The sequence below is a fragment of the Triturus cristatus genome, chromosome 7 (genome assembly GCF_964204655.1).
Source record: "Triturus cristatus chromosome 7, aTriCri1.1, whole genome shotgun sequence".
Classification (NCBI taxonomy): Eukaryota; Metazoa; Chordata; class Amphibia; order Caudata; family Salamandridae; genus Triturus; species Triturus cristatus.
Window position 1 is genome coordinate 1,291,317,509 of NC_140590.1, and position 23,749 is coordinate 1,291,341,257.

Sequence of the window (23,749 nt, forward strand, 5' to 3'; positions counted from 1 at the left end):
TTGGTGTGTACTAATGAACCGGTTTAAACTTGTGTAGGGAATGGGTTGGGAAATAAAGTAAGAAGTCCCTCACATAGGGGTGCATCACAAGTCATATGGTTTTCAACTGACCAAACATGCATTGAACCCTTTCACCACATTCAAGCTAGGTGGTGTTGCCAGGGAAGGATGGGATCTATCCACCAAAACATCAGAGACAGAATTTTAGTCTCCTCCCCCAAGTGAGACATGGACTATTTAACAAACAGATTGGTTGCTATTGGGGCCAAGAATTGCAGTGGTTTAATATTGGGAGTTTGTACACACAGCAACATCACAATAATTAAGTCTAGTCTTCCAATGACTGCTAAGTACCAGTTATCTCTTCAATCTAGTTGTAAACCTTACCCTTCTTTTTCTGTAATCTGTGTTTCTCCTTAGCTATGTGCATTTCCTGCAAAACTGCGCAGGTCCTTTCCAATATGTTTACATACTCATTACATATCTGATCACTTTAAATAGACAGTCACTCAGTTACTTAATCACCTCTACATGTGCTATTACGATATTAGGAGGAGTTGATCACATGTAAATATTGGTGGATGTAGATAAGAAATGCAGGTAAGGAACCCACTGAGCAGCAGGGCCTTGGTCCCATCAGGGTAAGTGCTCCAGCTCAGCAGCAGGTAATTTATTCTTTCAAGTCGCACCTCAGATAGTGTTGGGTCCTTAATAGACGTCAACTGCTAAACTGTGCTATGAAATAGGGAAGGAAGGGTCAGTATGGCATCATAACCTGAGTTAATCTAATATGCTGCCATTGGCATGACAGACCCCACAAAATCTCACTCAAAATATACCTCTGACACAAAGTCTGTACCAGTTGTTCAGGTATTAACATATTCTAATAGGGTTGGGAGGGGACTCTTGGGAGAGACCTGTGTAGGAATTGGTCTATTGTACAGTGGCATCACCCTTGCTTTGGCCAATGGAAGGTTTCTTTGGTGTCTCCTGGTATGCAAAAAGAACAAATGATGGACAGAATGCCATGCAATATCAAACATTCATCCCCCAGTACAGAGATCTGGGCCTAAATCTGTAATTCTTAGCCATTCCACTTTAAACCCAGCCAAATCAGTCTTGACCCTGCTCCCCATGAGAACAGGCCAGCCCAAATTGCCAGTCAAGGTCCTCCCTGGATCGTAAACAATCATCCTGGGACCGGTTTCAGGGCATCACCTCTTAGCCAGGCTAGGTTGAAACCAGTGGCATGGTGAGCATGGGACCCACGTTGGTGCATACCTGTCCCACTCGGGGTGACAAATGCAAAAAGAACAATTGATGGATGAGATGCTGAACAATGTCAAACATTCACCCCCAGTACAGAGATATCGTTTTTTTGCCCACCATGCCATTCCAGTTTAAAACCAGCCATATGCAAATCAGTCTTGACCCTGATCCCCATAGGAACAGTCCAGCCCATGCTACCATGCCTGGTCCTCCCTGTACCAGAAAAAAGCATCCTGGGACCGAACTCACTGTGCCACTGGATTCAAGCTAGCCTGGCTGATAAGGGGTGATACCCCGAAACCCGTGCCAGGATGCTGGTTTCTGGTCCACGGAGGATCTGGCTTGGCAGTTAGGGCTGGAAGGTTCCCCTGAGGAGCAGGGCCAAGACTGATTTGTATATGGCTGGCTCCAAACTGGGGTGGTATAGTGAGCAAAAGAATGATGGATTTAATCCAGATCTCTTAACTGGGGGAAGGGGAGTGTCTAATTTGTTCAGCATTCTGTCCATCATTTGTGTGTCTCATGGTATGCGCCAAGTTCCTGAGTTGTGGTCACCGCACAGTACTATGGCCATCACAAGGATCTCACTGTCTCAATCCAGTCCATGACAGCAGTAGCTTCTGTGAAAAAGTGGACTGTACCATCTGCCAGAAATTTAGAATTTGACTCCAAGAACAGAAGATATAGAAGTCCCCGATTTCAACTTTGTCTTTGCCTTCAAAAAAGGAGTTTAGGTTATGATGTACTACCAAGAACTGAAACACTCAAGATTGAAGTGTTCTGAAAATTAATGTGGCTGACGTGCCAGGCAGGTTTGAAGGTTGGGTTCTTGGTCTCTTCAGTTGATCTCTCTGGCAGTGATTGGGTGAGATCAGTGCTTAATTTGTGCAGGTGTTTTCCGGTGCTTAGCACCGACACTTCATTATCAGTGCCAGGTCTACACGCATTGCTCCACACACGTCATTGATTTTTATTTTTTATATTAATTATTTACCTCACCAGTACTGGCACAGAGTGTTGTGTTGTGCAACTTCAACAACTTCTCATCCGCACTCCGCAGTACTGCCTGTCTGCGTCTCCCGAGTCCCAAAGTGACTCAGTCCCACTCCAGCGCAAAGCTGTGATAAGCGAGCCGCTTGGCCTACCCTGGCTGAGCCAAGAAGAGAATGGAGATTCATGAATGAATATCAGTCTCAATCTTGTTGATGGCGTGGCGGCCGCGGCCCTTAGTTCAATTACAGTGTTGCTGGCCCGGTGGGTGGGACACTGATTTTAGGCTGGATTTTGGTTCTGCGGGGGTTGGGGCCGTGCGGCAGCAGGCAGAAGCGCAGATTTTTTTAGATTGTGCACATTGCCACGCGTCCACGCCCCAGCATACCCGCACGGCCACACCCCACCACTGAGTCCCCAACGGCCGTTCAAACCAGCCAGCGCGGCCTCACCCGACCGTCCGATGACGACGTGAGGACTGGCAGCAGTAGCGCTGCGCCAGTACTGGCAACAGCACCAGGTCAGGCAGGCTGGCAGGCCAGGCCTAATCAGTTATTGTTAATAGCCTAAGCAAGGCGGTGTGAGTGCAGTCAGTGTGTGTCCCGGCCACCCACTGGGCCCACCACTAACGAACCAGAACCAAAGATAAGCAAGCATACCAGAGCTGCAGTACAGTACTGAAGAAGTTAAGTAACTAGTAGTAGCAACGTAGCATAGCTGCCATTCCATGATGCCAAAATTGCCAATATGCCGTGGGTGGGTGGGTGGCGATGGCCCATGCCAAAGCAATGCCTCTTTTTTGGTGGGGGGCATGGTTGTGGCATGAGTCGACGGTCGTTAGGGTGTTTTTCAAGGCTTGATAATTTAATAACATTGATGTATCTTTATGGTGCCATTTTGTCTGTAGGAGGACTGTGTCATGAATTTTAAATAGATCTTAAGGGTGCGGATGTTGTAGAAGTAAATCATTGGGAATGGCCAGCCTCTTGTTTCTGCCATGAGCTATAAAGCTTTTATATGTGGGAGTACATCCATGTTCTGCCTCTAGAAGGCCTTTGTGTTTCACATATGCCCAAGGTCATGTTATATTCCATATAGGCACCCCGATATAGGCCTAGGTAACATCACAACCTTTCACTTATATTTGTCCCTACATTACATACATAAGGGCCGCTAGGACTGACCTTTTACCTAGTTACAGTACTCCTTACAGAACACTGGGTTTTCCCTGACCAATAGGCTCCTACATTATGCATGAGGATTCAGAATTCTCGGAAAATAAGCAGGACTAGCATCTCCTGCATAATAACTATGTACAAGGTTCATTCCAACATCATCCTAAGTTCAACAGTGGCACAGCAAGGTAGAATCCCTGGGGACACCTTCAGCTATATAAACATCACATCTTGCTGAGATAGTCAGAGGAGATCACGACCTCCATACCGACACACTGATGCGAGATGCTGAGAATCCTGCATGCAGACACTTCAGCTCGCAATGGTCTGAACATCTCTTACGGGGTGTCCAACTCGAGACCAAGACGGGGTCCCACAGTCTTTCACTTCAGGTAATGGGGTGGACTTTATCCTAGATGGATTCTTGGCTTTAACATCTACACACATGCTAGGTACACTTAGGCACATCTAGTTAGGATTGCATCTTAGGAGTACGCATTTTATTGTCCTGTATTTTATATACCTGTCTGTATTCATGATTATAACAAAATGTTAGGGATTTCACATCCTTTCTCTTTTCTAGTGCTTCTAATCATTTATATCTGTTATTGTCTGATGATTGTCTCAGCACACCTATTTTACACTAGAATGAAGAATGTTCAATAAATGCTCATTGAAAACGTCCATACCATTTATTCTGTGTACATCTCTGAAACTAAGTGAGCACGAGTGACTGAGCAAAAAGTATTGCACTGTTTCCAGGATTCTGAGGGATCAGAGTTGTCATGTTCGATAGTTGCCAAGAACTATTCCCTCCTTAATAAGAGGAGTTTCTAGTGGCACTGTGAGCTAGCTGGCATACAGGCCAACATACTCAGTGGGGGCATCTGGAATCAGTTCGGATACCAAGCTGGCAGTGAATGTTGTCTAAACACGCAGATCTTATATAGATTTATAAGAACTACACAACAGTAATGGCGGCGCTGTTTAGGGAGTCAATGTCGAAGTTCATACCTGACTGCCCCGGCCATATCATTGAATTGTTGCTTGTTTGTCGGGTCATTACTAGTGTTTATAGACATAGGAATATTGGCACCGGGCAGCTTAAATGACGTCTTGTCAAAGGCGCTGAGGGACATCTCTTTGATGTATTTATAGATGTGTTTAAGAATCCTTTTAGCCCATTGAGCAATTTTAGATTTAAATCTGCCTATTAGAGCCTTGGATGTCTGTCAGTGTCAGTGTGTTTTCGCCTAACAAGTGCCACAAAAGTGAGGTGCGAAAGAAATTACATTTCTAGAGCGGGATATGTAGAGTCATAACTAAACCAAAGCAAAACCAAATGTGTCAGTTCAGAACAAAAATGTTGTTAGAACGAGAAAATAAATGTTAAAAGCACAGAAAAAACCTTATTGCACAATATGTTTTTCACACATTTGCTGAATGCGGGTCCTGTATTGTTTTTGCGGAGTGCAGTCAACCCTTGACTCCTAAAAATTATTATAAAATAACAATTACAATAAAGCACTTAGAACTAACATGCTTCTTTCCAAAAACTCCAAAGGGCAAGATTTGTGGCAGCTTTGCATTTGTGCTGAAATGGCTGGTGTAGTGCCAAGTAACTATTTTCAGGTCGAGAGTAAACTTATTTTCCTTTGTACCAATAACATTTTGTGATTTACAAAGCCTGCTTAAAAACGGAGAGGACGAGTGTGGTATGTACACCACAGTAACTAGAGGCCAACGTTATTGATTCCGGCAGGTATCTCCACTTCAGTATTCACAAGTTACCGAGCCTGTCATCATGGAAAACATGTAGGTCTTGGGCTTACTAGGCCCATTCCTGCATGCGGTTCCCTGATCCCAGGCCCTGGTGTGGACGTTTTCCATCTGCTTCCGGCTGGTGGAAAGTGCGCGCAGTAAAGCACTGGGGATTTTTGTTTTATTGTTTGGAGTTTTATATAGTGGGAGCTTGACCTGAAGGTATCGGAGCAAACTTACATGAGCACCAGTTGCATTACAAATGGACACATTAATTTTTTTTGTTTGGCACAGGGAGATTAAGTGATCTGCCCAGAATCACAGGATGTTGAGCGTCCCTGCTGAGAATCGAACCTGGTTCCCCAGCTTTGAGGTCGACCGCTCTAGCCCTTAGGCCACATCCTTTCCATTCTCCTGTACCCAGAGTTTGACTGGATCAGAAAATCCAAATTAGGGGTGTGGCCTAAATCATGCAAGCTAGAATCATGTGCTTAAGAAATACATAAAGTTGCATTTAACAAAGGATAATAAAATAGCAAAATGTTACATGAGACCTGTGCACAGCATAGCCTGGCAAGACACACAAACTAGCATGCTTAAACAATAGTGATGTAGGGAGTGTGTCATGGGCCCTAGTGCAAGAAAGGATATGGGTCAGCACTGAGAGTGACGTATAAGGGAAATACCTTTTTGTTCTCGCAAACTGAAGCTGCAACTAAGTATTATAGAGTATGAAAGCTTGCAAGAGAAGCAATGGTGGTGATAAGACTTAGGTGCCTGGGGGGTGTGTTGGTGACTGTACGTATGAAAAATAATGTGCTTAACAAGTACAGCTTTTTGGTGTTCTAAACCCAGTCTGGTAATTGGCAAGCTATCTGTTTTGGTCACCTTCCCATGTTAAAGGTGCTCTCTCAGGTGCACATAAAAACAAAGTTTACAAAATGATTATTAAAATCTTTAAATTTCTTTAAACTTAAATAGAGTTGTTATTTAGGTAACAGTTGTTTTCTTAAATTCTGTTGTGGAAAGAAGACTGCTTATTCTCTTTGCATCTGTTATATAACAGGATTGCAATTAAACCTAATTCTAAGCTATTGTGTAATATCAAACACCTAGAAACAGTTTTTATAATTGGAAGACCTCATGTATGAGAGTTATTAACTGCCTTAACTGTTGCGCAGGAGTTTATAGTGGAACTGCCTAAAGAGAGTGGAGTTTGGACTGATGAGTGATAAGAGCACCATTTGAAGTATGATTGTAACAAAATGATTTAGAAAAACAATTTTCAACAAGAGGACAAAAAGTCTCAACATGTGTAGGCACTGGTTCCTTAGCCCAATTGGTAATCATCTTTTTTTATTGTTCCTCTAAAAGCAATCGCTTTAACGGAATACCCTACTATTTATTAACCCTACAATAACCCTTCGTCCACTGGAAGTGACAGTGACTGCATGATTTTATTCAGTTTACCTGTTTAAAGTGTTTTCAGAACATTTTGGTTTATTTTGTCACATACGCTATGTAAAAATTGTATCTTTGAACTCATAGCCTCTGTTAAAAATGGCATACCCCAGTATTGTCCTTTCACCAAATCGGCACATAGAGCACTAAAATTGTCCCTTTTCAATGCTCTAGTGATTTTAGCTAATTTATTCCAAAATTGTGCTTTAAATGCACTTTTGATTTAATCTTTTGTAAATGTTTCACAGGGCAGGGGAACCTCCTATCAGAACCTTACTATGAGGAAGACTCCCTTGCTGAAATTCAGATTGGGTATTACATCTGACTTTTAGCAGTGTCTAGTTGAAGATGTGGGTGGAGCTAATAAAGTGGGTGGAGCCAGTGGAGGAAGTGGGTGGAGCCATATAAAGTAGGTGTGGCCTCCGGCAAACATTTGAGCACCTGCACTTCATATTTTACAAATTAAGCACTGAATGGGTGAGATGTTGCTCCAGGCTGGGGAGAAGGCACTGAGGAGTCCCTCATCCACACAAAACCTTGAGGTCCTTTAAAGTCACCTGTTCAACAACCAATTTCTCAAAGAATGGTTTCATGCTGTTATTTAGGTCATCAATCCGTAGTGTTTAGATCACTCAGGGTTGGAATAGGCACAAAACTAGATGCTCTGTTGGTAGCTAGATTGGCAAAGACCCTCAGTAGGAGGAAGTTGGGGAAAGTAAGTTACAGCACCCAGAAGTGTAATTAGGAGATAAATGAGTAATGATCATCTCTCCAATGAATCATGATAATACAAACCAATACTTCAGAACCTCCTTTACAAAGACTACAACTTAAGACTTTGGTGCACTCTTCACATCTTAGAGCAAAGATTCGCATAATATTACAGTCAGAAGATGAATCAAACCCCGGAGCCAAATATGTGCCAGCAATTCAACAGTCCGATTCTGTGGAAGTCTCCTGGCCCTGGGCACACATGCTGCTACTTCTGTAACATTAATCCCTCATCTCGTATAAACATATTGGTGGCAGGCAGTGACCATACACCTCTGCAGGGCTTCTTTTAGCCGCACTGGTCAAGCTGGAGTAAGTGGGCAATGGAGATCTTCGTTTGACCCCTGTTGGAGCGTAGCACATAAGGCTCTGAGTCCGTGACACTGGGTCTTTCCACGATCCAGCTTCCTTTGGTCACTCTCACTGCTGTACCACCAAGATATTAGCCTTAGTCAACTGTTGCTGTAGACTGCCAGACCACTCATCCATGCTATTCAGCTGGGTTGGTCTACACCAAACTCTTGTCTCAGTCCAGCATAGTAGGGCACCAGCCAACAGCATTGAGTTGGGGCATGAGCTGCAGAACACCCTTCAGTGCCGGGTGCCTCATAATGTCTTCAGTCAGCTACTTAAAATCAGTATGTCCATGTGAACCTCAGGTGGAAGGGCAGCAGTATCTAATTCACACACTTCTGTTGCCCCCAATGCATTATGAAAGGACCACCTGCAGATAATTGAAAGCCCCCACCCTCACTGATGATACAGGAAGGTGTCAAAACACAAGAGCTCACTGAAAAAGAAAGACCATGTTAGGGAGCTACATCAATTGGCAACTTTACATTCTGGTAGATAACGCCACTACCTCCTTTACCCTTTGCTTCCTAACAAGGGTGTGGAAAATCTTATTGTATCATGTAGACATGGTGTATCCTCATCAGGAACAGTGCCTCCCTCACCTGCCTGTCAGAGTCTAATAATAAAGCCCCACCCTCTTTCTCTCCTGACACTGATGGCCTCTAACTTACCCTCCCCAGCAAGAAAGGCATCAAAATATTCATTCCAGGTTCCAGGTGCTGGCAACCCATAGTTCATCCGCTGGAAGTGGTAATAGGATACTAGGCTGTCCTTGGGATTGCGAGCCACATAGATGACCTGTAACAAAGTAGACAGAGGTTAAATGTATCAATGAGAGCTCTTGCCTTGTCTTCCTAAATTGACATTTTGTGTCTCTAAGGTACAAGACAAATTCAAGGTGGTCTGAAGCAGCGGAAGCATCAGCTTCCTTCATGGTGTAGGTGTCTCCTGCAGCTAAGGATACGCTTCGCTTCTCATCTAGGACAGGGAGACAAGGCCTAGACGTCCCTATAATCTACTACTTTACAAGGACTCTGTCTGGAGCGGACAAGTTGTTGGTGTCCAGAGAGGCTGTCAAGCTAGAACTCTAGATCCTATGACTATTTATTGATTATACCCAGAGAAAAAGGTCAATGAATTGATGACGTACCCCAGAGCCAAGGGACATGAGCTCATGCTATGCATGAAGGCTACATGGCATTGCTTGACACCTCAGCTTTACCCCATGAGAAAACGTTTACCTTCCACGGTATAGGCTACAACTAAGGCAGAAACTCAAGGTTGGTAAACAACAGAGTATCCAAGAACTACTGCTTCTAAAGGGAAGCTTAATCACTAAGCCCATTAATAACATTCTTGGTTACCCAGTGAAGTCTTTGACATCTTGACCCCACTCACCTTGCAGCCCTGCTTCCAGAAGGACAGTGGGACCAGTTGGACAGGAAGGTGTGTTTTGATGATGCGTGGAGGAGACATCGCCTCTGCCAGCTCAAGGCCTGCGAAAGATAAAATGGAGCATTTATTCCTCATTAGACTGAGCAGATATTGGCCATGTCAGTAATCTCTGCTCCAGCCACCCACTAGTTATTACTATCTGGAGGCTCATTGAAAAGTTGGAACCAAACCCTAGTCTGCTCCCAAACCTTGCTTCATGTCCATACCAGTATGTCAGTACTAACCTATGTCTAAGCATTCTGTGAAGATGTGCCTTAACCAAAAACGCTCACTGTCCAGTCGACAGAGATTGTTTGTTTTGTTCCATCTCCTATAGAAATAGAGGAATTAGCACACCTTTTGCTGGCTGCTTTTTCCTGACACACTGGCATGAGTTGGGTATTAGTTTATAGTTGTAACTGTTTTTCATCAACCTATTTGTTCCTGACCCACGGCTTTTCTACCCTTCGCTCTGTTTCGCGTACTCAGAATTTCGGTACAATTCCTATAGCTGGCAATTTGGAATTAAGGTTGTAGTCTTGGGGCTATCATCCCCGGTGCATTGCAGATTCCCGCGCTGTTCAAGGTTGCTATCATTCCCTCTCTTCTTATGGTTACCGTTCTAGAGTACCTATGCTGTTCCTGTAGGTGGCAGCACTGGCGTAACGAAACTTAAGGGGGCCCACTGCAAGGTACGTTGAGGACCCCCCTTCGGACTCAATCATGAGCTCTCCCACCAGAGTAATGTGCTGACGGGGTCCCCCTGGAACTTGCCCCCCCCATGCACGGCATGGGCTGCTGGGGCCTGTGTTACACCACTAGGTGGCAGGGTCTGCATTGGTCTGATGTAAAAGCAAATAGAAACATTGCTGTGAGTGGAATTCTCCAGGGGACAGTGGGACTTCCCAAGAAGGTCCTGCATCTGTCTTAGTTCCAGTGGCAGGGTGTTCCAGAGTTGAGCCGCCTGCACCTGAAAGGAGCGTCCCCCTATCCGTGCTCGGTGATATTTAGGAGTGCGTGCCAACTATGTCGTTGAAGACCTCAGTGTTCGGTGCGGGCAATAGAACTGGACTCTCTTCCTGATGTACACGGCACCTGTGCCGTGGAGAGCCTTAAATGCCAGGACCATTGCTTTAAAACGGATCCTCTTGCAAACTGGCAGCCAATGTCGGGATTTCAGATGTGGAGACATCCATGATCTCGGGCTAACCATGAGTATTGCTCTGAATGCTGCGTTCTGAGCCACCTGCAGCTGTGCCAATAGATATTCCGGTAGCCCTAGGTACAGGACATTTACGTAGTCCAGCCTGGAGACAATCAGTGCCTGGACCACCGTTTTCCTGTGTGTGATAGTCAGAAGAGGCAGAAACTGCTTTAGCATTTTCAACATGCCGAAGCATGATCCAACAACTGTCTGAATCTGGGCCTGCATGGAGAGATTATCATCCAGCTTCACTCCTAAATTTTTAACTGTCTTTACCGAGGTTGTGGGAGGGGACATGTCCACTGGCCACCATTTTCGCCACACGTTGCTACGGAGACGGCCAAAAAAGATGATCTCCGATTTTACAGAGTTACATTTAAGTTGATTTGATTGGAGCCAGGAGAACACATCTGATAAACAGGAATTAATCACATCTCCTTTAAATCGGAGTCTTTGTTGCAGGTAAAGAGCAGCTGTGTATCGTCCCCATACGATACAAATTTTGATTTGTGGCCTCTGCAAGATTCGCTAAGGGGGTCATATATATATTAAAAAGAGTTGGGCTCAGAATTGAACCCTGAGGAACTCCCACCTCCAGAGGGGGATGGGGGCGGCAAAAGGCGGGGACTAAACTGTTTGCTGGCGATCCTTTAGAAAGGAGGCAAACCAGTTGAGTACCGAACCCCCAAAACCGCACTCCTGGAGTCTCAACAGGAGTCGGTCATGGGGGATGGTATCAAAGGCTGCAGATAAGTCCAATAATATCAATATGGCCTTGCCACCCTTGTCCAAAACATCCTTTATGGCCTCCAAACCTTCCAATAGCTCCGTTTCAGTGATAAAATTTGCCCTGGTGGAGTACTTCAGAGGTGATGGTAGGATTTGAAGCCTCACTAGGTCACGTCTCCGTTAGAAATAGAAAGTAGGGCTTTTATCCACTAATAGGTCATAGATGTTAAGGGCATGTTTTTTCATGGACCATGTATTAAGAAGCAAGGCCCGTAGTTGATCAGTCTCTTGAGACTGATTGACATCGCTGGGACCGGAATTACTTGAGACCCCCCTCTTTGATATGGGCCCTGTCTCTATAGTAGAAGGAGCCCAGCCACATTGTAAGCAGCCCATTTTAATTGGCTCCACATGAAGGGGAAGAGGAAGAGGGGAGTGGCAGCTCGCACCCGTTCCTTTTTCCAGGAGCATATGTCTGCTATAGCACAAGCTGGAAGTGGGGTTAGAAAATGGGCTTGCCTCTGCCTTCGGCGCACCGTTGGCGCGCCCCCGCTGCGCGGTCGAAGCATCGTGCTTTTTAGGTCTCGCCTGAGCCAGCGCTTTAGTGCTGCTCTGGCGAGAGCTTTAGTAAACTGGGATTTGGAAGTGCAGACTAGTGCTTTTCAGGCCTCCAAATACAGTGCATGTGCGCCGGGCGCGCGCACCATTTGTCAGCCTGCCTGATCACTTTCGCGGCCGCTTTGATGTTCTCAGTGAGCCGTGCGGCCACTGAGAACATCAAAGCGGCCGCGAAAGTGCTCATCATTTGCCACCCCCTCCCTTATCCCACTTCCTGCTTGTTATTTTATACTTGCCTCGTTCCTCCGTTGTCCCTTTGAAGCCCTTTTCGTTTGTTTTATTTCTTTCTGCTGTCTGGCTCTCTTATCTTTTAGAAGGCCAGTAACTTCACCGAAGGGTAACGTAAAGTTCACTTAAAACTTAACCCAAACACGTTCACAAATTTCTTCACTGTAAATGCATTTTCCAAGGAGCATGTTACGGTTTTTAAAGTTCTGCTAATAATTTCGTCCTCTTCGTGCAGCTGGTCAGTCTCAAGCACCTCCGTTGCTCCCTCACCCCGCCGACTAACCATTGTTCCCCCCACCGTCTCCTTTGTTGCTCTCCAACACCTAGTGGCACTGCTTTTCCCTTTTCCTCCACGTGCCACTGCTCCCCTTCCTTCTCGCAATGCTGCTAGCCCTCCTCATCGCACTGCCCCCACTTCTCTTCTCCCTCGTCAACACACTACTGACCCTCTCTTGTTTATTCACATTTCATTTCTTTTCAAAAACTTCTCCAACCTCCCATAACTGCCCTTCATCAGCTTTCCTTCTTCCTATACCTGATTGTTCTTTTTTCTGCACCGTCGTAAGACCCCGTCCCCTCCCCCCTCCCTGACATTCAGCGCCCCTCCTAATTTCTTTTTTTTTTGCAGAGTTTTATATAGCGCAAACTTGACCCGAATCCAATCAGGTATCAGAGCGCTTTACATAGCACCAGTTACGTTCATGATTTTGACTTCTCGACTCGCTGAAAAGCGTTCTACTCCAGGAGACATTACTGTGATGTTCCCTTCCACCACCATTTATTGTACTGTTTGTGTTGGACCTCACAGCACTCACTATTCAAACTTGTGATCCAATAACTACTTTGGCACTTTATTAAAAAGTTTCAAATATAAGTACCAGTAGCCTGAAGGCACCGCAGCTCCATCTGAGGGTGCTAAATGAACATAGCATGACAATATATTCACTCATCACATAGGAATATTACCCACCAACCCCACACACCTCTCTTTAGCTTATAACATAGGACAGTGAAGTAGGCTATCGCTACTGGGATATACTTGCATTACGTGAGTCTATACAAGGAGTACAACTGTGTTGGGGAATAATAACACTTGCTATGCAATCAGATAGGTACATTTTTTAATGTAGCAGGACTTTTGGGATCGCCATGCTATAATCAAGTGGTTGGCGCTGTGAAACTAGAGACATGTAGTGCCTTGGTTGGTACAGAGTCTGTTGGTGTTAAGAGCCTAATAAAGTTTGAGCTATTGGTGTTGCATTATTTAGCAATGCCAATAGCTCAAACTTTAATAATGCGAGACCTAATGCATTGCAAATGCTTGTTATAGAAGGGGTGAGTGAAAACTAGAGCGCTGATCGAGCCAGGCGGATACCGCAGGTCACGCTCGAGTGTTAAACAAATTAAAAAGGCCTCAATACACAACAGAAGGCATGCAGGCGGAGAGGAACAGCAATGGGGAGGAGGGAAAGCAGGTGAAGGAGCAGTGACTACAAGATACTACAGGATTTATTTATTTATCTTTGGTACTTGCAAGACGTGAAAGAACTATGATCTGGAAGGCGCACAGGTCCCCTAGGATAACAAAATGGAAGTGGAATCGGTTCGCTGGGCAGGTTACGAGAGTGCAGTACTGTATAATAATATGAGGAACAGAAGAAGATCAATTGAAAAGTTAGTGCATTGGATAATTTATTAGATTCTTTTGAAGATTTAGAAAAGAGTGATGATTCTGGGAAAGAAAATGGGTAAAAATGTAATTTGCAAAATAAAAATGTGTTATATACAAACTGTAATGGAGACTGGACTTAAGGGAGGGTGGTGGTAGTGGGGTAAGTTGTTTATTATTGTTATGTATGTCTTATAAATGCTAAGAAAGATTTGTTTCCAACAAAAACAAATCAAGCTGAGAGACGAGAAGACCACCTGCAGGTGCACTTGTATGGAGTGCTCAATAGGAAATGGAAAAAATTTACTTTTAGATTGCGTAGCCAGTGGAATGACACTGGCCAGTGACCAGTGACTGGAAGCTGTACTTGGGCTAAGCTCCACACCATGGCATGTATTGCAATGCAGAGCAGGAAGATGTGCAAAGCGAAAGCAGATGATGTGCTTACCAATCAGAAGCATGTAAATTAGAGCGATGTTGGAATCGATGAATGGTAAGTTCAGGTAAGTATTGGGCGGGTTCTAAGCCCTTTTTAAGATTTCTTTTTTTAATACAAGAGATTTTGCAAGCACTGTGCAGGAGAAACCTTGAGCTGGTTCTGGTGGCTCTGTGGATTAATGCGTCCACTGCAGGGGCCTGTGTTCGACCTCATGGTCACAGGTACAAATACTGGCGGGCCCTATCAGCCTTTCATCCATCTGAGGTCAATAAAAAGTGTACCACTGAGTTGGGTAATAATAAACATCTGTTATTCAGCGCAAAGATACCTACAGGTGAACACACGTTATTTTATGTTTATGTTATGAAACCTAAAAAGTACATTTCATTAACATGCAGAAGCATTTCACCTTAGTACATCAAATTATATCAATGCATTGAGAAGTATTCTTAAAGTGAACGTTTTCAAACATGAATTTAGAAAAAATTCATACTTACCCGCCCTGAAAACAATGCAATTAGTGAACAAAAAGAGACATAGAATTTGTGCACTCTCTGGGTGGCCTGGTTTGCTATTAAACATGATAACATTATAGTTCATGGGTACTCACAAATATTTTCACCAAGGACCACAAAGTTTGGTTTGTGAACGAGGGCTGCATTGATGCCAGCAGGGTGGTGGTCCAGTGGGGGAGGGGGGCGGTGAGGTTGGTATTGGGGAAGCAAAGCATATATATCTAGTGACTGAATTGCACAATGTAAAACCAGGCAACCTGGGATTAAACCCGGATTCCCCCCTTTACCAAATAGTGTGATCCAAGCAATTGATTTATTTCACTTTCCTTCCTTTTTCTTCATTGTCACATATAAGTTGACATCGAAATACATGACTTCAGGATGTATGCTGCACAAAACCTTCTCCTGTGTTTGGTTTAATAAAATATAATGTCATTCATGTATAATAGGGACCTAGGCAACCCTAAGAGTGCACATAACTGACGTGCCTCTTAGTTGACTATTGGCATTATTGTCAATGTTTAGGGAATAATTAATGTTTCTAAATTCATATCTGAAAACTATCATTTAAAAAAAATACTTCTCAATGCACTGATATGATCTGATGTAGTAAGGTGAAATGGTTATGCATGGTAATGAAATACACTTTTAGAATTTTGAAGAAACCTTATCATATTTTTACACTTTTGCTCAAAGATGGCTTTGAAAATGAAGGTGTTCCTAAAGCTACACTGTTTAGGACAGCCTACTTACCTCCTTTCCTTAACTTCAATGAACTTTTAAGTAAAGGCTTATCTATTTACTTAACATCTTTTTAATTGACGTGCTGATTCGAGTGAACAGCAGCCCAATGCAGCTATTAGCCAGGGTGCCGCAAGTAAATGTCAGGAAGGCCTCCCCCTAGGCCGTACTTTTATTTTGTCTGTATATTGTTTGTTAAATCAAAGACATGAGAAGGTCTCATGCAGGGCCCAAGTCATGTATTTCGAGGTCCTCTTATATGTGATAATGAAGGAAAATGAGGCAAAGGGAAATAAAACCATTACCTAGGATCACATAATTTGGTCACGTGGGGAAGCGGGGATTGATCCCAGGTTTTCTGGTTTCAAGCTATGCAGTTCAGCCACTAGATGCACATACTTTGCTTTCCCTACACCTACCTTACACACCTCTCCTAACCCCCACCCGTCACCCTGCTGGCATCAATGCAGTCCTAGGTCTCACCACAGACCAACCTTTCTGGCCCTAGTTTGCAAGCAACCATGCTCTAGGGTTTCATCAGCCACAACTTGCCTCAAAAAGTGGTCTGACGAAAAAAATCACTTTATCTAGGCTGCAAGAAATCCTTGCAATTCCAGTGTCAAAAACACCACTTGCCAAATACTACACGTTTTTGTAAGCCGTAAGTCCATAGATGCAAACACCAGGCAAAATGCCAGTTGTATTCAGTGCTCTGGCGTCCTTTGTCAGGTCACCTGGCAGCTGCTAGGTTACAGTGACATGGGACCACTGCCAAAGGCGGTTGACCCTAAACAGCCACAGATAAAGCTTTGAAAAACATGCAGGCCTACCCTGGCCATGTACAGAACAGCATGAAATCTCACAAGATGCAGCGGGTACATTCTGGGGTGACACAGTTATCGATGCATACAAATCTTGGTCCGAGTACTCACAGGGGACTTGCAGAATAACTCATAGTAGCCAAGTGAAGAAGAATTCACCGCTCGTGCTCTCTTTTACTGCCACTACACTAAGCTCCACAACCAAAGCAGGGAAGGACTGTGAGGGAACCTGGTGCAGTCCTGTCAAAAGGTTTAAAACAGACTGCTCCTTCTTACTCTTTCTCCATCTCTATATCTTCCCATCCATTTTCACTCACCCCATCTCTTCTCTCTCTTCTCCTTCTCTGCTTAGGGTGACCAACTGGCATGGGTGCAAATTCAGGACAGTAAGTGTAAAAATTCAGGACAAAGGGTCAAAATTCAGGACAAAAATTCAGGACAAAGGTCAAAATTCAGGACGAAACGTCGGGACAAAAGGTAAGTTTGACAGACACATCTGAGAAAGTTGCGCGATAGTATAAAAGTAAGTAAATAGTCAACCACTTAAATACAAGTCAAAGTAAGTTTATGTTAGGTTGAGACAATCGTGCATTTCACTGTTTTTCGGTATGCGCCCAGGTGTGAGCAACTGTGCAGGTCTTTTTGTGGTACTTCATATGATAATAATCTATTTATATGGTTACTGCACTGGGTTGTCCAGTCTGATATTTTGTTTACAACTCATGGTCCTGAGCAGGCATGTTTGGTGAGAGAAGTGGTCAGGAAGATCTGCTTGGATAGACTTTGTTACTAGGATCTCATATCTGAGTGTGAGATGTAAACCGGCACGCATAGGTGAACTAAAGGGAGGATTGCTGTGATGAACCCACTGTAGGGAACGCATTATGGGTGTTTCAGCAAGTGGAACTTAAAATATGGACTCTGACTTTACTTTTGGGGGCTTCGCAGGAAGTTGCACTAGCTGACGGCAGTCAGAAAGGTGCTTTTCTCTAAAGCTTTCTTGAAGAAGGCACTGTCGATACACTATTACATAGTTTGTTTTTGACACCTTGCCTATAGCTACAACCACAATATACATTTCAAGCACAGCTCATGGTACTATGAGGCTCTCCCTAAAACCTTATACCTAAAACAAAACATGCAAACATTTACAATTACTAGTGTAACATTCAAGTAGCAGTTGGGTGTTACTCAAAATGTCATATGCATGATGTAAAGATCCCACGCGTAAGCACACAGCAAATACAGAATAGTAACACATAGGCAAGGGAGTAGCCAGAAAATTTAAATACCTCCCACTTTGAACTAAAGCTCGCATGGCACCAAGAAAACAAAGTAAGTCATCACAACCCTCCCCAAAAGAGCTCCCTTGTCCAAGGATCTAGCCAAGCTTCCATCCATCAAACTCCTGATATCCACCATTTAAAATGTACATTCTGTCATCTATTGATACTTTCATCCATCATTCAGTCTTTCACCATTCATTCTGTCCTTCCATCTGTGTGCCGATCCATATCCAAACCTTTTCAACCACTTGCAAACCAATCCATCATCTATCCTTCCATCCATAATTTCACTCATTCATCCCTCCATCCACCCTTTCACTCATCCATCCATCATCCATCCACCCTTTCACCCAAGCCATCTTTTCACTCATTCATTGACTTTTCCACCCATCCATCCATTAACTCATCCATTCAACCATTTACCCCTTCACCCATCTAGCCATCCTTTCACTTACTCATCCATCCACCCAGTCACTCATCTGTCCACCGATTCAACCTTTCACTCATTCATCCATCCATCCTTTCTTCCAGCTCTCCACCCTCCCTTTCATTCATGTATGCATTCTTTCACTCATCCATCTTTACATTCTTCTTTTCACTCATCCATGCACCCATTCACCCATTCATTCTGCCAATCATTTATCCAGGCTTTCACTCACTCATCCATCCATCCATCCATCCTTTCTTTCTCCATCCCCCTTTCACTTAGACACCCATCCTTCTATCCACCCTTCACCCATCTACCCACTCATCCATTTACTCATCCACTCATGAATTCATCCATTGACCCTATCACTCTTCATCCTTTCTCTCATCCATCCACTCTTTCACTCATCTATCCATCCTTTCGTTCATAAACTCACCCTTTACTCACTCGTCCATCTTCACATCCACCCTTTCACTTATCCATCCATCCATTCATTCACCCTTTCACTTATCAATTCATCCATCCATCATTTCCCTCATTCATCCACCCTTTCACTCATCCAGCCATCCTTTTACTTATCCATCCACCCTTTTACCCATCCATCTACCCTCCCACCCATGTCTCCATTTATTTACTGTCATCCATCCTTCCACTAATGCATACATCCCTTCTCTCATTATCCATCCATTCACCCTTTCACTCATTTATTCATACTTTCACTAATCCACCCAGCCATTTACCATTCCTTCACTTAATTACTAACTCACTTTTTCACATTAATTACGAGCTGAGCCTTTGTCTACTGAGTTGCAGACAAAAGAGACCCATAAATAACTTCACCCTTGCGGTAGTTCCTAAAGCAAGGAGTGGGGTGGGGTGGGTGGGGGAGGGTTCACTATGCCCCTTCACATAGGCAGTCAGGAAACTTGGAAGTCATGAGTCATGCATGATGCACAGAGCCAGGACGTGAGGTGACTGTAACATGGTGTTGTTTTCAGGGCTTTAAGGAGGATCAAAAAACTGGTGGTCTCTCCATGGGACGTGTCTGATGTAATTAAGTGTGTGGCTTAAAACACCTAAGCTAAAAATATGTGCTGAGCATAATGTGCCGCCCGACTGGTATTTTGCTGTTTCTATAATTGCATCCAGTAACATTAGACCTACAACAAGCCATGACTATTAGCTTTGTCAATGGATGTTAGTTGCATAAAACAAATAAAAAAGCAGCAACTTTGGCTTTGTTGTATATAATATTAAAAATGCTTCAGCTCTGAAATGATGAGACTGTGTAAGATCTATAACCTCTTCTTTTTAACTTCTTTTGCCAGCTTCTTTTCATGAACCTGCACATAAAGCATGGGTGTTTTTGTGCAATAATTTTTTTACATTTCTTCCATCTAACCCTAACAGAATGCCCTGTCGAAGACCACGGCAGGAGGAGGCCACCACATGCTTTAACACCCAAGACGGGACCATTGTCATTATGTATGTGGCAATCAGCTGCTGATTGCATCACACTTTTTCCTTTGGTCCCTGCCCTTGGCCCCTGCACTGAGCACTCTGCTATCGCTCCCTGGTTCTTGGCCTGTGTGGGAGGGGCCCACAGTAGCAGAACTGGAAAAGGAGTGCAGGAGTGCTATTAAAGACGCTGACGCGCCCCGCAGCGCGTGTCGATCTTTTAAACTGCTGATAGCACCGCACTTTTTCCTTTGGACCCTGCCCTTGGCGCCTCCACTGAGCACTTTGCTATCACTCCCTCGTTCTTGGCCTGTGAGGAAGGGGCCCATAGCAGCAGCACCGGAAACCGAGCGCAGGAGCGCTGTTCAAGACGAGGCCGGGCTGGGCCACCTCGTTGATCGCTTGTTTCCAGGACCTACAGTATTAGAGGGTGAGTTCCCCTTACGATTTTTGGAAGTCTGGGACGTACTCCTGATGGAGCAAGGTTTCGCATCAAAAGAAACTTGTTTGGATGCAATCCTCTCAAATAACCTGTAATACTATAATCAACCTGTCCGTGAATACTAATTTTGCACCACATTTTACATAATCATATCTAGGGGAAGCTTTTCTATGTGCTGTCTTAATAAGTAACCTGAGTGTCCCAAAATGGCCGCTAAAACGCGGGAATTCTTCTGCGCATGCGTGTACAACATCTATGTAGTATGACGTTTTCTGTTGCTTGGGGGAAACTTTGCAGCTGCACAATTGCTTCTAAAATGGCCGCTTGAAGGTAAAGCACTAAGGCGCATGCCGAGCTGAAACTAACCCATGCAATTTCTACTAAGCTATTAATGCAAAAGATGTATTAAGTAAATGGGGTTAGAGTAGAAGTGGTATACAGTGAATTCATTTAAGTTTGTATTCTAACGTGTTCTTCTTTGACTTTATTAATAGTTCCCATTGGGGCCTTGGAGGGTGACCGCGTCTCTGTTTCCATGTGACTTCTACACATGCGCAAGATGTCTGCTTGCTCTGAACAAGTTAACCAAAATTGACTGGCTGCCAAACTCAAGCCCAGCAAGGACATGGGAACCCAACTTTTGACACTACAAGAGGAAGGAGAAGCAACATTGTAAATTAGACTTACCGATCCACATATGAAATATCTGTGGGAATAAAGCTTGTGGGTATTAAAATTAAGGGGCAGGGAATTAGACAATAGACTAAAGAAAGGTATTGCACTTGGTATGGTGTGATGTCCTCACCCCACTGCTTGGCCCAATCAAAATTGTGGGTGAACATGGAATTGAAACATTTGGGGGTAGATCATACATTTGAATTGGTATAACAGAGGTAAGTTCTAGATAGTTAGACACACTTGATGCTGAGATGCTAATGCTATGCTGAGATGCTGCCCGATTTTGCTGCAATATGACTGAAGAAGCCAACACTAGGGAGAATTCGGGGAACAACCAAGGAGGCATATCTAGGAAGGGGTCCGGACGTGCCCGAGCCGGAGAGAGTAGCACCAGAGAGGGGTGTAACGCTGGTGTTGCACTAGAAAGGTTACCGCTCAGCCCTCCACAGGGCTTGGTCGCCCCACTCACTGCTGCTGCTCCTGCCTGCCTTTGCCGCCTCCTGCCTGCAGATTCCTTCGCTCGCTGCCCGCTGCTCCTGGGAATTTCCCGCTGCTCCTGGGAATTTCCCGCTGCCCGCTGCTTCTTGGAATTTCTCGCCGCTGCCTCCCTGCGGCCCCGCCCCCCTGTGATTCCATTCGCCGCCCCGCTCCCGCCACCCAGCTGCTCCTCCCTCCTGGCTCATTACTTATGACGCCCCCAGAGCGACCGCGCAGCGGACGCGCGCAGCGGGAGCGGCGATTGAGCGCCAAAGCTGCGCCAAAGGTAAGCCCGTCTGCGCCCGTCCGCGCCTGGACCGCGCCCAGCGCCAGACCCCCTGGTCCTCGCCCTCGCCAGAACACCCTGCACATCTACGACGCCAAAACCCTCCACGCACTCAACGCCGGCCGAAACACCGCCTGCTACCGAGCCACCCCGAGACGCACCCACGGACCCTTCACCTGCCTGACCTGCCGCTTCACCGGCCTCCGACCCAACACCGCACCTGCTAAACCGAGCCCCAGCAACAAACACCTGATGTGCATCCTGCTCAACACCCGCTCCGTTCACAGGCATGCCGTCGAACTCTGGAACCTCCTCGACTCGACAGCACCAGACATCGCCTTCCTGATGGAAACCTGGATGAACGCCTCCTCAGCGCCCGACGTCGCCATCGCCGTCCCAGAAGGCTACAAAATCACCGGGAAGGACCGCGTCAACCAGACAGGAGGAGGCATCGCCATCATCCACAAGAACACCATCCGCATCACGACCAACTCCGATGACACCTTCACCTCCGCTGAACACCTCCACTTCCAGATACACACCGACCCCAAGACCACACTCAGAGGCACCCTCGTCTACAGACCACCGGGACCACGCACACAGTTCAGCGAAGACATCACAGACTTCGTCAGCCCGCACGCCATCAATTCCACCGACTACATCCTCCTGGGGGACCTCAACTTCCACCTGGAGGACAACAAGGACCGCAACACCACTGCTCTGCTGGACAACCTGGCCAACCTCGGACTCAAGCAACTGGTAACCACCCCCACCCACTGCGCCGGCCACACGCTTGACCCAGTCTTCTCATCCAGCAAATACGTCACCTTCAGCCACTCCACCTATCTCCAGTGGACTGACCACAGCTGCGTCCACTTCAACTTCAGTAAAACAACGACCCACAACCACCCTCAACAAGCCCCCCGCAGGAGCTGGAACAAGATCACCGGCGACCAGCTCACCACCTTCCTCAGCCAGAACCCCCCCACCAGCTCAACGGACCCCAACGAAGCCGCCAACAACCTCACACAGTGGATCACCAACTGCGCAGACGCCCTCGCACCACTGAAGAAGAACCCCCCCCAGCAGACGCGGCAGCAAGTAAGCCTCCTGGTTCACCGACGAGCTCATCACCTCCAAGAAGAACTGCCGCTCCCTGGAGAACACCTGGCGCACCAACCAGACCACAGACAACATGACGGCCCTCAAACACGCCACCCGCAAACACCACCAACTGATCCGTGCCACAAAGAAGACAGCCTTCAAGGAACGACTGGACAACAACACCCACAACAGCAAGGAACTCTTCAGCATCGTCAAAGAGCTCTCCAACCCCGACGCCGGAAACAATGACATCACTCCCTCGCAAGACCTCTGCGACTCCCTCGCAGCCTTCTTCCACGACAAGATCGCCAACATTCACAACCGCTTCGGCCCACCAACCACAAACCCCACCACCGAACCGATGCCCCCCACCGCCACCCTCCACACCTGGACCCCAGTCAGCACCGAAGACACAACACGCACAATGAACACCATCCACTCCGGATCCCCTACGGACCCCTGCCCACACCACATCTTCAACACGGCCGACCACATCATCGCACCCCACCTCCGCGACATCATCAACGCCTCCTTCAACACCGCCACCTTCCCGGAGTGCTGGAAACACGCCGAGATCAGTGCCCTGCTGAAGAAACCAACTGCAGATCCCCCCGACCTCAAGAACTACCGCCCCATCTCGCTCCTCCCGTTTCCTGCCAAAGTCATCGAGAAGACCGTCAACAGACAGCTAGCCGCCTTCCTCGAGGCCAACGGATCCCTTCGACCACTCGCAATCCGGCTTCCGAGCCAACCACAGCACGGAGACCGCCCTCATCGCAGCCACAGACGACATCAGATCCCTAATGGACAACGGGGAAACTGCGGCCCTCATCCTCCTGGACCTCTCTGCAGCGTTCAACACTGTCTGCCACCGCACCCTGGTACAGCGCCTGAACAACACCGGCATCCAGGAGAAGGCCCTGGAGTGGATCACCTCATTCCTCGCCGGAAGAACCCAGAGAGTCCGCCTCCCCCCGTTCCGGTCAGCGGCCACCGAAGTCATCTGCGGCGTTCCACAAGGGTCATCGCTCAGCCCCACCCTCTTCAACGTCTACATGAGCCCCCTCGCATCCATCGCACGTCAACACAACCTCAAGATCCTCACCTACGCCGACGACACCCAGCTGATCCTCTCCCTCACCAGCGACCCGGACGCCGCCAGAGCCAGCCTACACGAAGGGATGAAAGACGTCGCCGAATGGATGAAGAACAGCCGCCTGAAACTGAACTCAGACAAGACGGAGGTCCTCATCCTGGGATCATCACCCTCCGCCTGGGACGACTCCTGGTGGCCCCCCGCCCTGGGAGCCACCCCCAAGCCAACGGACCACGCACGCAACCTAGGCTTCATCCTGGACTCCTCCCTCTCGATGACCAGACAAGTCAACGCCGTCTCGTCTTCATGCTTCAAC

General features: G+C 46.2%; 1 protein-coding gene across 3 annotated transcripts in view; it reads right to left on the reverse strand.

Annotated features, from left to right (window-relative positions):
- Window positions 1-23,749, reverse strand: part of LOC146811915 (sulfotransferase 1C4-like) — a 763,876-nt gene that overhangs the window by 240,556 nt on the left and 499,571 nt on the right. For all 3 annotated transcript variants that reach the window (XM_085618879.1, XM_085618878.1, XM_085618880.1), the window contains exons 4-5: window positions 9,180-9,277; window positions 8,453-8,579 (exon numbers count right to left, since the gene is read on the reverse strand). In XM_085618879.1, the coding sequence (XP_085475005.1) occupies window positions 8,453-8,579; window positions 9,180-9,277 (225 nt within the window). The remainder of the gene's footprint in view (window positions 1-8,452; window positions 8,580-9,179; window positions 9,278-23,749) is intronic.